Here is a 14,309-nt window from a genome sequence, read left to right as displayed (position 1 = left end):
GTAAAAACATACAACCAAACAGCCCCTAAGTGAAATTGACTCAGTTTCTGGCCACATCAGCATCATGGCTAGAAATCGAGTCATTAAAAAAACGAACTCCTTATTAGTCGGGGTTGGCAACCCCGGCTAATTAGAAACAGTTCTAAACACCAGCGTGATTAGCAATTCAAACCCCGACCAAAATGGTTGGGGTTGCCAACCGCAACCATGCCAAAAAATGTCCATCCCAATTTTTGGCAAAGACTTCCGTCGAGGTCTTGAGCACATATTGTAGTGGTCTAATTAGTTGGGATTGCCAACCCCGACTAATTAAGCAATATATTTTTTTTAAATCGACCTAGTTTCTAGCCACGAATCTGAAGTGACAAAAACTGGATCGATTTCACTAATAAAAAAGAGATTGGGTCAATTTTTAATTATGATAAAATGTGAGAGTGGGTCTATATTGAAAATTTTTCCTTTTTTTCAATTTATTTTTGTAGCAAACCAAGCAGCCCCTTAATCTAGAAAAAGTTCCACGTAAATGTTGCTTCAACAATGCAGTTCCTGCTTTGGGATGCCAAACAAATAATTCACTCCTTTTCTCAGTATTTTCTGAACTTCCAGATCAAAATAATACAGGGCAGGCTACGAAAAAACAGAGGCAAATCATGACGCCTAATAAAAGTGTGAAGCTGTTTCCAGTGTGAAACAAAAGGCCATTTGTGTATTTTCAATATCTCCCACATCCTAAATTCCTCCAGAAGAGCCAACTAGCCTTCAAAATATTAAAAAACATTGAAAAAGCAAAGAAGAGGAATCAGATGAGCCAACCACTTTCAGAGTACTGCTAAAGAACCTTAGCCTGAAGAAGTGGGGAGTGACGAAGCTTGAAAAACAAATATTACTAATGTACTCCCCTTGTCTACCACCTTCTTCTTTGATTCCTACATTAGCTTCATCATTGAAAAAACTCGAGACGGTGGAGGAGCGAAAATGACGCCGATAATAATGAAGCACCTGAAGAAATTCTACACCATTTTCCTCCCTATAGTTAGATCGTCCTCCCGTAATGACCAGAGAAGAACTGCTAACGGAGGAGGAGATGAAGAAGGCTTCAGCTACCCCACTACGCGATGCCTTTCTTCTTACTACAGCATCTTCGTTGCTCGCCTCGCCATCATGGTTTGAACTTCTCTCTGCCGTTTGTTTTGGCTCCCGTTGAGTGAAGAAGTTAAGATTATTTCCTCAAATTCACGGAACACAATCAGTTATATCACCCATACTTAATTTCCAGAGAAAAAGCGCTTGTCCTTCAAAGTTAGCATGCAAGATTTAGTCCGTACTGCTAAAAGATCCAGAACTAACGAAAGCACGAAAAAAAGGATAAGGCCATAGTATATATAGAATGCATAAGTTAATACAACTAAATTTGACAATGGAATTTGAATGTCTGTCATCTTTTAGCTTCGAAGTTTTCCTAATCTTCGTTGCAATCGTTGCTATGCATGGGTTTAGAAATAATTCAAATTATTGGCTAGCTCAGGTTTGGACCAGCGAAATGGTCTATGTTTGCGTGTAGATGGTAAGTTGACTTTGGAAGCATCTGAAACCGAATATCTAAAAAAGTTAAACATTTATTGCCAAAATTCTCTCTCTAGTTTTTCCAGTGTCCAACCAAACTTATCGTTTTACGATATATACACAATTTTTTAATGAAAACTATACATAGACTTTATTATTCTAACTCCTCCTATGTTTTCTTTTTGTGATTAATATTATATTGATGAAGTTGGAGATATCATGGATATGAAATAAGATCTGGGTCTTACACCGAAATTTATGTTCTACACAATGAGTTTAAATTTCTGAGCATAACCTTAAAATAGGACACATCAGCTGATTTATCATTTTCAAGTAGCATTTAAAAAACAACCAATTGAAGGAAGAATGAGAGTAAAACTAGAATAAACTTAAATGCATAAGAGCTCTTATCCACCAATTTTTTTAGCTAGCATTTGCATTTAAAATAATAGTATATACCTACCTCATAACAAAGCTTATATATGCCACCCCCTAAGTTTGATTTGTAAGGCATCCATGTAGCAAAGGAAAACAAAGAGAGAAATAAAGGGGGGAAATAGTGAGTAGTTGTAAAAGAGTGCAGTAGTGAGAATGTTTGTATTGGAGAGTATAGAGGATTGTACTACTAGAGAAATAATAATAAAATATTTTTTTGTCAACTACTCTTCTCAAGTGGTATCACCTAGCTTAAAGTGCGTGTATCTACTTATTATATGCTATGTAGCTGCCACCAAAGGTGGATCCTCCACATTAGAAAATAAGTTAGATTAACATTTACCATTTGAAGGCATTGGGCACTATTTACAAGATGACACTGTTCATAAGTACGATTACTATTCATAAATACAAAAACTGTTTATAAGTACGGTTATTGTTCACGTGAAATAGTAGAAGTTGCAACTCGTGATTGAAGCAAGGCGGTCATGGATCAACTCTCTCCTACAATGATCCTATTGGTATTTTTGAAGGCCGAAGTTCGTGCTCAGTCCGGGACTGTGAAGTTGGTTGGTTAGGAACCAGACTTGCGTGGAAATATTAAAGCAGTACCACGTCACGATGGCGGATCTTGCAAGTACTACTACTACACTCAAGAAACTCAACAGTAATAACTATAACTACTGGGAGACGTGTATGAAGTCCTATTTACAAGGACAAGACCTCTGGGCGGTCATCGAGAGTGCTGAAACTATAGCACATCGGGATGTTGGCGAAGCACTAAGGAAGTTGAACATTAAAGCCAGCAAGACAATGTATATGCTGAAGACAACAGTAGAAGAAGATCTCGTAGACTATATGCGAGATGCTAGAACTCCGAAGGAGGCATGGGATACATTTGTGATACTCTTTTTGAAAAAGAACGATGCTCAATTTTAACTTTTAGAGAATCAATTGATGATCTTGCAACAGAAAGATCTGACAATCAGTCAGTACTTCAAGTAAGTAAAATCACCCTGCTCAGATATCACTCAACTAGATCCAAATTCTAAAGTGTCTGATGCAAGGATGGGAAGAATAATTATCCACAATTTGAGACCGGAATATCACGGACTCGTTGCTGCTACACATGGTTGGCCGACTCAACCAACATTATTAGAGTTGGAGAGTTTGCTTACTACACAGGAAATCCTAGCTAAACAAATGGCGGACGTGTAAATAAAAAGCGAAGATGAAGCACATTTCAGCAGCAAGGATAGAGGCAAGCCAAGAGGCACAAGGAAACATGAGTATGGTAAGTCTGGTTCAAGGAGGCAGCTAGGACGACCATACACCAACAGAACACAACAGTGTGAGGAGCAATGTGATTGTCGAGAAAGGAGACCTGACAGTAACTGCTACAACTGTGGGAAGAAAGGACACTTTGCCAGAGACTGCCACTACAAGAGAAGACCTACAAAGGGCAATGCTACAACATCGCATAAATGTCAAGATGATAAAGAAGAATGAGATGCCCAAGCATCCGTGACCATCATTGAAGATGTACCAGTCGATGAAGACGAGGTTGTTGGTATAGCACTAACCTCGATTGTAGAAGAATCGGAGTCCGCATTTGTAACAATTTCAGATTGGGAAGAAATCAGCTATAATAAAGATTGGATCGTCGATTCTGCTTGTTCCAACCATATGACGGGAGATAAGGGGATGCTTGTCAACATGAAGGACTATAAAGGCGGCCGAGAAGTTGTGATAGCGAATAATTCAAGATTACCTATCACACAAGTTAGAAATACTACGTTTACGCCGCGCTACAACCCGAATTAAATATTCAAGATTACCTATCACACACGTTAGAAAGACTGCATTTACGCCGCGCTATAACCCGAATTAAATACAACTACAAGATGTGTACCGTGTACCGGGTATGAAAAAGAACCTTCTATCTGTTTCTCAATTAACAACATCTGGAAACTATGTAGTATTTGGGCCACAAGATGTAAAAGTCTATCGAAACTTGAAGCCACTAGGAGAAACTGTCATGGAGGGACGGAAGGTAGAATCTATCTATGTGATGTCGACGGAATCGGCATACATAGATAAATCTAGAAAAGAATGAGTTGTCTGATCTGTGGCATACTTAGCTTGGCCATGTGAGGTATCATAAGCTCAAGATTATGATGGAAAAGTCAATGTTGAAAGGTCTTCCACACTTGGAGATACGAGGAGGGACCATTTGCGGAGGTTGTCAGTATGGTAAAGCACATCAATTACCATACCTGGAGTCACAATTCAAAGCAAGGAACCTTTGGAGTTAATGCACTCAGATGTAATCGGCCGAGTGATGCAGGAATCATAGTGGAGTGCAGTATATGATCACCTTTATCGATGATTATTCGAGATATGTCTGCGTTTATTTTCTAAAGGAAAAGTCTAAAACACACTCCAAATTCAAGCAATTCCGAGAAGAAGTCGAAGGAGAACTCGGCAAGAAAATTCAATGCCTACGCACAGACAACCGGGGAGATTACACATTGAAGGAGTTTTACAACTACCTAAAACAACACAAGATTCGGTGGCAACTAACATATGCCCAAATATTCCTCAGCAGAATGGCGTAGCTGAAAGAAAGAATTGTCATCTCGCCGAAATTTATAAAAGCATGCTTCATGCCAAGAACGTGGCAGGACGTTTTTTGGTTGAGTGTATGAAGACTGTGACGCATGTGATCAATCAGCTATCACAACCAAAATTGGAGTTCATATCACCATTTCAGAAGTTGTGGAATATCAACCCAACCGTAAGACATTTTAGAGTTTCCGGTTGCGTATGTTATATTTTCGTGTCTGGTCACATTCACAGCAAGTTCAACAAAAAGGCCGTAAGGTGTATTTTTGTAGGGTATAATAGTAAAAGAAAAGAATGGAGATGATGTGATCCCACAACCGAACGATGTTATACATCAATGAATGTTGTATTTGATAAAGCCTCATCTTGGTGGGCTTCACAAGAAGTTGCGCTACTAGATTCTAAAGATCTGGAGGATCGGCTACAAGAGAAGTTCGGGAGCGAAGTCAAGAAGAGAAAACTTACGTCAATTAGAGAAGACAGAATCAAGCTCTTCAACATCATCAAAGGAGAATAATCCATGGAAGACTAGTGTTTATCAGACAACTTCAGAAGAAATGCGCCCGAGCCAGATAGAGGATATCAAAGAAGAACCAGTTGAACAACTTCGAAGATCAACGAGACTCAGAAAGTCGAATCCTAAGTATGCTAATGTTGGCATTATGGAAGATGTGAAGGAGCCATCTAGCTTCGAGGAAGCATGCGAAATTGCGGAATGGAGACGAGCAATGGAGGAAAAAAATCAAGCTCTACAACAGAACTAAACTTGGGAGTTGGTGCCAAAGCCCAAAGATGTCAAACCTATCTCATGCAAATGGGTTTACAGAGTCAAAACTCGACCGGATGAGTCGATTGAGAGATACAAAGCACGCTTGGTTGCTCGAGGGTTCTCTCAACAGTATGGACTGGATTATGATGAAAAGTAAGGTAACAACAGTTCGAGTTCTTCGAGCTCTAGCAGCTAGTGAGAAGTGGAAGCTTTGGCAGATGGACCTGAAGAACACATTTCTACACAATGAGGTGGATCGAGAGATTTACATGGAGCAACCCATCGGATTTGAGAGCAAGGAGAAGGAAAGATGTGTTTGCAAACTAAAGAAAGCTCTTTACGGATGAAACAAGCTCCGAGATCTTGGTATGGTAAGATTGGTGAGTTTTTAATTCAAAGTGGATACTTTCTTACTCCTGCAGACTCTAGTTTATTTGTCAAACATATTGGAAATAGGCTGGCAATCATGTTGATCTATGTGGATGACTTAATCCTAACTGGAGACGATGAAGCGAAAATCCAGAGAACGAGGACAAATCTCTCGGTCAGGTTTTAAATGAAGGAGCTTGGGGAGCTCAAACATTTCCTCAGATTGGAGGTTGACCAAAGGAAGGATGAACTATTCCTTTGCCAAGAAAAATATGTGAAGGACATGCTGCTCAAGTACGAGATGTTCAACTGCAAGTCAACCTCAACACCGATGGAGACAAGTCTGAGACCGTGTGCACATGAAGGAAAATATTTGGAAGATCCAACTATGTATCGACAACTAGTTGAAAGCTTGATCTATCTAACGATGACAAGGCCAGATATTTCATTTTCGGTTGGTGTGATGAGCCGATACATGCATAAGCCAAAGAAGTCTCACATAGAAGTAATCCGAAGGATCCTAAGGTACATCAAAGGTACAAGTAACTACGGTCTCATGTACAAGAAAGGAGAAGAATGTGAGGTCTATGGCTATTGTGATACTAACTATGCTGGAGATCATGATACTCAAAGGTCTACTACTGGGTATGTGTTTAGTCTCGGTTCAACAGCTATATCTTGGTGTAGCAAAAGACAGTCAACGGTGTCACTGTCAACTACAGAGGCAATGTACAGATCTGCAGCGATGACAGCTCAGGAAAGCACATGGCTTTTTCAGTTAATGAGAGATCTATATCAATCCACAGCCTACTCGGTAGCTTTACATTGCAATAATCACTCTGCAATATGATTGGCAGATAATTCAGTTTTTCATGCTAGGACGAAGCTCATCGAAGTACATCATCACTTTCTTCGAGAGAAAGTTCTTCAGGAAGAGATCGTAATGAAGCCAACCGAGACAAATGAACAAATAGCTGACATATTCACCAAAGCACTGAGTACTTCAAAGTTTACAGAATTTCAAAGTCAGCTTGGACTCGTGGATAGAGAAGTCGCTGCTGAGGGGGAGTGTTGAAGTCAGCAGCTTATCTACCCCCACCTAACCATTACTACAGTAATTGAAAACCCCCTAACCATATATACCTACCTCATAACAAAGCTTATATATACCCTCTTAAGTTTGATTTGTAAGGCATCCATGTAGCAAAGGAAAACAAAGAGAGAAATAAAAAAAAATAGCAAGTGTTCGTAAAAGAGTGCAGCAGTATGTAATAGAACGAGTGTTTGTATTGGAGATTATAAAGGATTGTACTACTAGAGAAATAATAATAAAATATTTATTAGTGTCCACTACTATTCTCAACTCTACATTTGCGGCACAAATCTCAAAGCAAAATCAAAGGATTAAGATAAGAGCTCCTATCCACTTAAGCCTACAAGAGCTCTACTCAGAAAAGTGAAACAACAAATTCCCGTTGAATCCAATACGTTAACGAGTGTCTCACGATCTATAGAACCTATCCCAATGAATCTTTGGAGTGTTGAGTTGGTAGTGAACGAAAGAGAGCATGTAAAAGAAGCCATCGTCGTTTAACAATTGCCCTCCGTACGTTATGTGTCTGTGCACTAATGCTTTACAGATGCTTAAAACTTTGTGCAGATCATGCTGGCAATTTTAATTGGGATGCTGACCATACTCACCTGGCATTTTACAAGGGTATATACAACGAACTCCATAAACAGCTTGGCATATGGACTCCGTTACGAGCTCCTGCAGCGACCCATACTAAGAATGTGGAATATATTAAATTCCACAGTTGAAATCACGATGGCACAAGTTAAGCTTTCTGAATATGTAATCAATCGCTATGACATTCCTGTGACTCACAAGGAGCAAATGGAGGTCAAACTCTTTCTCGTCGTCTTAATTTAGCTTTCCTATACAGTACCCACAGGGACAAAGAACTTACATTTGGTTGTATTTCGATTCTCGGCAGCTGTATCAAATGATGAGGGACATAACATGGGCACTTTTCGCAAGCAGAACAGCTCTCAACTCCATCACCATAAGTTACAGGAACGGTTTTGTCCAGGCATTTCATAGAGACTCCAGGAGTGGCATTACATTCTACATCTATTCTGAACTGCTGGTCTCAAGGAACATAAGCAAGGATCAACAAGGACGAGTCCCTCTTGACCAGCTTCCGATATCTAAAGATGGAAACTTTTCATCCATATGGTACAGAGAACCACTGAATCCCATCACGGGGGAGAAGATAGGTAACCGAAGGGAAATACCGCCAGATGACCTGATCAACATCGCGGGGCTCCCAGAAGTAAAGGATGGAGCAGCATCTTGGCGTATCGCCGTTAATAAGTTTACAGACTCACCACTGCTTTCAGCAGCATTGCCGGTGAGACATCCTGCTAGAGGGAGCATTGTGGCAGCTGTTGGGGTCACCACAGCACTTAAAAGTGTAGGTCAGCTGATGAAAGAACTGGTTGGCTTCCACAGTGGGTACATGTATTTAACTACTAGAGAGGGTTATGTACTTGCCACGTCAACTGATGCTCCGTTACTTAGAAACACAACAACTGGCCTGAAGCTCGTGATGGCTAATGATTCAGATGATCCTATTATACGATCAGGAGCGGAGTGGCTGCAGGGGGCCTATGGCAATCAGTTCCCCATCAATCATGAGATTCATGATGACAATATCATCCTGGGAAAGAGACGATTTTATATCGACTCATTTTTCCTAAATTTGAAGAGGCTTCCCTTGGTATGCCATACCTTTTTTTTGCCATGACAAATCAAACGTTTTCAATTTATTCAATAGGAAAATGCTTCTATGGTTCAAACTGAATTTATTTGAAATCATTTTGCAACCAGTACGCAATGACATGACACAAACCATTCTAGTGAGGAATTCATCAAACACAGAGTTAAAATTTGCATTGTGAATATTCTTTTACTTTATTTGTCGGATTTGTCGATAGCAGTTAAATTTGCCTTGTGAATCAAGATTCTTTTATTGTATTGCAAGCCACTCATAAAACATGTAATCCCTCATTACCATATTTTGCAAGGACGCTACACACGTACACGCAGGAATGATATTCTAAGACATCTAACCAATGAATGAGAATCCACCACCTCAAGAGCTAGTAACCAAATTGTTAAAATTTGGATTCTGCGGATGACTGTTCTAAAACAACATAGCTTTTCAACAAGTAATCTAATAGGAAGCTAAAAAGATAGCAGTATTTTACTTGGTTTATCAAGATCACAACCAAAAAGTGGTGCATGAATAAGAATAAGACAAATACACAAAATCAGTGTCAAATCTGAGATTTCTGCCTCAAGATGATGACCAACATGAAATTGTCAGGCACAATGATCTCAACATAATGTGCAATATTGATGCTGATACAGCCTGCATGAAATGATTCATTTCCATGTTGTACTTTTGCATTTATTCACGTTGTACTTTTGCATTTATTCACAGTTTTATGTGCTCATAAACAATATGCATAAAGCTATGAACATAGCGAGAAATGAGAAGAGATAAGACACGTACATCCTGTACATTTCTGTAGTAGCCGTGAGATTAGTCAAATCTTCTTCTTCTTCTTCTTCTTTTTAAACACCAAACACTGTCTCCACACAATCTCTTATGCTACAGGCTTCCTGCAGGTGGGCGTAATCATCATTCCAAGGAAATATATAATGGGAAAGGTTGATGATATAGCTTTCACAACATTGGTTATACTGATATCATTATCCATGTGCATTTTAGCTATTGGCTGTGTCTGCATTTTCATATTGACAAGTGGTGTCTCAAAGGCAATGAATCTGAGAGCAGAACTGATAAGTCATTTAGACGCAAGAAGACGAGCAGAGGCATCAAGCAACTACAAGAGCCAATTTCTAGCAAATATGAGGTACCCTCAAGAGATGTTTCGTACATGTTCTCGTAGTTTTACATAAGATTCATTTCACACAGAAATATATGGGTAAATCTGGAAAACAACATGCACCATGAAGTAAAATAGCTTAAATATTATCTAGAATGCATTGTCACAACATATCAACGGAGTAGCTATTGCTTCATTGGGCATACACTTCGCCCGTTGTCAGTTACAGTTACCCTGTCAAACACGACCTAGACTATGATTTGGATTCTAAATACTTTTAAAAAACAATGCATGATAAGGATGTTTTCACATTTATAACCTCAAGTCAACAAGTATTATACTTTAAAGTTCCAAGTATACCTCGAGATAGCGCAACTTCACAGTCAATCTGAAAATGCCATTACTTATTAGATAAAATAGTGATTCACGTGCTTTGTTGAATAGAGATTCATCAGAAACAGAAAGTTGGATGTAATCTAACATGAGTTTTGTAGCAAAATGCTTCTTCTATTTCCTTGAGTCTGGTAGGCTGTATACCAAGGTTTGGGTACAAGTTTAAATTGATCTTCAATTATCTTCTACCCATATTTATTTCTAGAATAGGGAAGATTAATCCTCCCTATTGATCAAATTTCATTTCCCCGTTCATGTGTTATTTTCTCCTTTTCTGTATGGGGTGCTCAAGATGCTGTTCAGGGTACATTTTTATAGTTTCTAACCCATCATGTCTATTTACGTTCTGCGCTTACGCCTTTAAGTACTCAGTACTTGCAACTTTCTTTTTTTTTTTTGTGAAGAATTTTGTAAAACCACTTTTAAACCATGCTCAATTAGCCATACGCTGATTGGTCAAGAAAATACCCCGCAAGTCATTCCTACTTTCCAACAACTACCCAATATATCACTTCAACTTAAAATTAACTTAACATTCTTTACTCTCTTTTTTTCCAGTCACGAGTTGCGGACACCGATGGCAGCAGTAATAGGTTTACTAGACATTCTTATGTATGACAACTGCCTAACAAATGAGCAGCTCTCTACAATCACACAAATCCGCAAATGTTCAACAGCATTGCTTCGGCTACTCAACAATATCTTGGACCTTAGTAAGGTAAGGTTGATAAAAATTTACAGCCGAACACTAACGTTTTCATAGTAAAGGTTGATTGTTCACTAGTATAACTGCCGTGCTTGTCTTATCCATTCTGATAAAGAAATAGGGACATTCTTAAAACTAGGATGATTAGATTTTGACTACCTATATTTAACCTCATGGGACCAATGCACCTCAGCTCTCTCAAACAGATAACTATTGCTGCATAATGGCCAGAAGATAACACAAATGCATAGCCACAGAAAAGCAATTATAGTTAATAGATAAAGAGTATACATCCTGCTCTAGCTTTTCAAAACATATATCTGCAATGGAAGCACCAAAAGAAGCATTAACAACAAAGAAATGTTTAACCAAATATTAAAATGCCTGAATGCCCGCATGTATGAGATCAAATTCAAGAATTTTGCTCCGTGTGATGTATCAAGATGCTTACAACTGTCGATAACCTTGCTCTAGTTAAGTTCATATAAATTCATGATTATTGTTGCTTTCAATTAAACAATGACAATAATATATCAAATACTTTAGTTTCTTACAGTATTCATTACGCAATTGAAGGTTGAATCTGGGAAATTAGTGCTTGAAGAAGCAGAATTTGACTTGGGGCGAGAACTTGAAGGACTCGTGGATATGTTTTCAGTGCAATGCATAAACCACAAAGTGGAGATCATACTAGATCTTTCTGGTATGCCTTTAAACTTTTTACTTGAAGCTCCCAGTAATCGCAATTTTAGAAATTTGAAAAGGAAAATGAAAACTTGAAAGCAATACGTGTATTGAGCTATTTCATCTTGCACGCATGAAGTTTTTATTGGAATTTGCTAGCTACTCTGAAATTTAATTAATCTAAGATACAAGAAAAAATAATTAGACCAAAAGCAAAGTGACCGAGTTACAACCTAAATACCAGGATGTCATAAATGTTTCTGGCATAAAGAAATAACTATTCAGGTAGGTCCTGCGAGTTTCTTCTAGTTGAATCACATGTTATTCTTCTACAAGAATGAGTGCATATGTTAGGATCTGCAGAATGCCCTATTATAAAACTTATTGTAAGAATTTGCATGGACGACAAGTTGATAACTACTTGTAGTCCAGTTCTCATTAATTTAAATATCCCCGACATGGCCCAATATATCCTTTTACAATGCTAGTTGCTACAATATGGTCTAAATATCCTTTACTGCTTTTTGACTATATTTGGGCAATATATCCCCAACATAATTTGAATTACTATTTACTACTATTTGGTAGTCTGATTTACAAGATGCATTTTCCAATTTGAATCTGTCTAATCTGTATTTTTCTTTTTTGTAGATGACCTACCACATACGGTTAAAGGAGACTCTGCTAGAATTATCCAGATATTTACAAATCTTATTAGCAATTCAATCAAGTTCACACCGGGTAAACACTTATTTTATGCATTAGCTTGTATCACCGTATGTCACATAATATAAAGAGAAATACATAATTACTGCAAGAAATTTAGCCTAGGTCGTCCGTTTAGCGAAGAAGACATTTTACTAATAATAGATTGCCTTACATGACACAGAAAGGAAATCAATTTTCAATTTCATAGCTGTCACATGTGTCCTTTAATGGATGTTGTAGAGAAATAGAAAAGGCAAAGATATGATTCATCTAAACCTAACCTCTCTTAAATATATATTAGGAGGATTACATAAGCGGGTATGGATATTGCCCAATTACCCAAATAGATATTAGGAGGGTTACATAAGTGGGTATGGATATTGCTCAATTACCCAAATACTTAAATATCTAAACATTTAATAACATCTAACAGATGCATATTATTTGACCCAAATACTTAAATATCTAAACATTTAATAACATCTAACAGATGCATATCATTCAAAAGATTAATAGTACGAAACGATAGTTCCAGGAAAGCCTGTGGCTGCGGGTTTAATAACAAAATGGAATTTGAAATGCACAAGCATGGTAACTAAATCTAACTGCTTTTTGACTATATTTGGGCAATATATCCCCAACATAATTTGAATTACTATTTACTACTATTTGGTAGTCTGATTTACAAGATGCATTTTCCAATTTGAATCTGTCTAATCTGTATTTTTCTTTTTTGTAGATGACCTACCACATACGGTTAAAGGAGACTCTGCTAGAATTATCCAGATATTTACAAATCTTATTAGCAATTCAATCAAGTTCACACCGGGTAAACACTTATTTTATGCATTAGCTTGTATCACCGTATGTCACATAATATAAAGAGAAATACATAATTACTGCAAGAAATTTAGCCTAGGTCGTCCGTTTAGCGAAGAAGACATTTTACTAATAATAGATTGCCTTACATGACACAGAAAGGAAATCAATTTTCAATTTCATAGCTGTCACATGTGTCCTTTAATGGATGTTGTAGAGAAATAGAAAAGGCAAAGATATGATTCATCTAAACCTAACCTCTCTTAAATATATATTAGGAGGATTACATAAGCGGGTATGGATATTGCCCAATTACCCAAATAGATATTAGGAGGGTTACATAAGTGGGTATGGATATTGCTCAATTACCCAAATACTTAAATATCTAAACATTTAATAACATCTAACAGATGCATATTATTTGACCCAAATACTTAAATATCTAAACATTTAATAACATCTAACAGATGCATATCATTCAAAAGATTAATAGTACGAAACGATAGTTCCAGGAAAGCCTGTGGCTGCGGGTTTAATAACAAAATGGAATTTGAAATGCACAAGCATGGTAACTAAATCTAAAGTTGCAGTATTTTTTTAAGGACAAATTTTCAAAACATTCCTATTTGGACATTTAATTCTAAAAACCAACCTATTTGGAATTTATTTGCAAAAACCGACCTGGTTTCAGTCCTAGGGCTGAAACCAGGTCGGTTTTTGCAAAAAAAAATTTCCAAACTTCACGAGAGTTGAACTCCCGTAAAGATTCAAAACTCAAAAATTTTTTAAGTCCCATGAATCTCGTCTCCCTCACCGACTGCTCCTCCCTCTCCTTCCTCTCCTCCGCCCTCCTCTCCCTCTCCTCCCTCGTCTCCCTCTCGGCCTCGATCAAGATCCTCCACCAAGAGATCCAAGTCTTGCGCCACGATCGATCGGAGCTCCAGCGCGCCTCGACGAGGTGCTCACCCAAATGGAGAAGTCGGAGGTCGAAAGTAAGGCGCTCGCCGCCCATGCGTCGTACCTCGAAGGCGAGCTCACTCGCACGAAAGATGATCTCTCTTCGACGTCTTCGGCGGTAAGGAGACGGAGATCGAGGTGAATAGGCTTCGATCGGAGGCCAAGAAGCTTGAGGCGAAGGTTGTGGATCTTGATGCGGAGAGGGAGAGGAAGGAGACGAAGATTAGGGATTTGAAGGACGAGGTCAAGGTTTCTGATGAGAGGAGAGCGATAGCAGAAGGATATCTGAAGGAGAGGTCGGTTTTTTGAGTTATGAAACTTCACAGGAGTCCAACTCCCGTGAAGTTTAGCAGCTTAACAAAA

At 38.3% G+C, this 14,309-nt stretch overlaps 1 protein-coding gene and 2 long non-coding RNA genes across 4 annotated transcripts in view; 1 reads left to right on the top strand and 2 right to left on the bottom strand.

Annotated features, from left to right (window-relative positions):
* Positions 521-14,309, top strand: part of LOC109821749 (histidine kinase 1) — a 20,500-nt gene continuing 6,711 nt past the window's right edge. The window contains exons 1-7 of one of the 2 annotated variants that reach the window (XM_020387912.1): positions 521-1,164; positions 7,422-7,664; positions 7,759-8,544; positions 9,459-9,706; positions 10,631-10,790; positions 11,325-11,481; positions 12,114-12,203. In XM_020387912.1, the coding sequence (XP_020243501.1) occupies positions 976-1,164; positions 7,422-7,664; positions 7,759-8,544; positions 9,459-9,706; positions 10,631-10,790; positions 11,325-11,481; positions 12,114-12,203 (1,873 nt within the window). In that variant the 5' untranslated portion in view covers positions 521-975. The remainder of the gene's footprint in view (positions 1,165-7,421; positions 7,665-7,758; positions 8,545-9,458; positions 9,707-10,630; positions 10,791-11,324; positions 11,482-12,113; positions 12,204-14,309) is intronic. The other variant, XM_020387920.1, reaches the window with a different exon arrangement.
* On the bottom strand, positions 1,160-7,835 carry LOC109821768. The gene is made up of 3 exons (XR_002241984.1): positions 7,732-7,835; positions 7,463-7,638; positions 1,160-1,292 (listed from the first exon to the last, which is right to left on the bottom strand). It is a non-coding gene; the product is annotated as an uncharacterized LOC109821768 (long non-coding RNA).
* Positions 9,008-14,309, bottom strand: part of LOC109821762 — a 40,968-nt gene continuing 35,666 nt past the window's right edge. Inside the window, exon 3 of the long non-coding RNA XR_002241983.1 lies at positions 9,008-9,452. This is a non-coding gene — a long non-coding RNA (uncharacterized LOC109821762). The remainder of the gene's footprint in view (positions 9,453-14,309) is intronic.

Source organism: Asparagus officinalis, chromosome 1 (assembly GCF_001876935.1).
Source record: "Asparagus officinalis chromosome 1, Aspof.V1, whole genome shotgun sequence".
Classification (NCBI taxonomy): domain Eukaryota; kingdom Viridiplantae; phylum Streptophyta; class Magnoliopsida; order Asparagales; family Asparagaceae; genus Asparagus; species Asparagus officinalis.
This window is presented reverse-complemented; position numbering and strand designations above follow the sequence as displayed.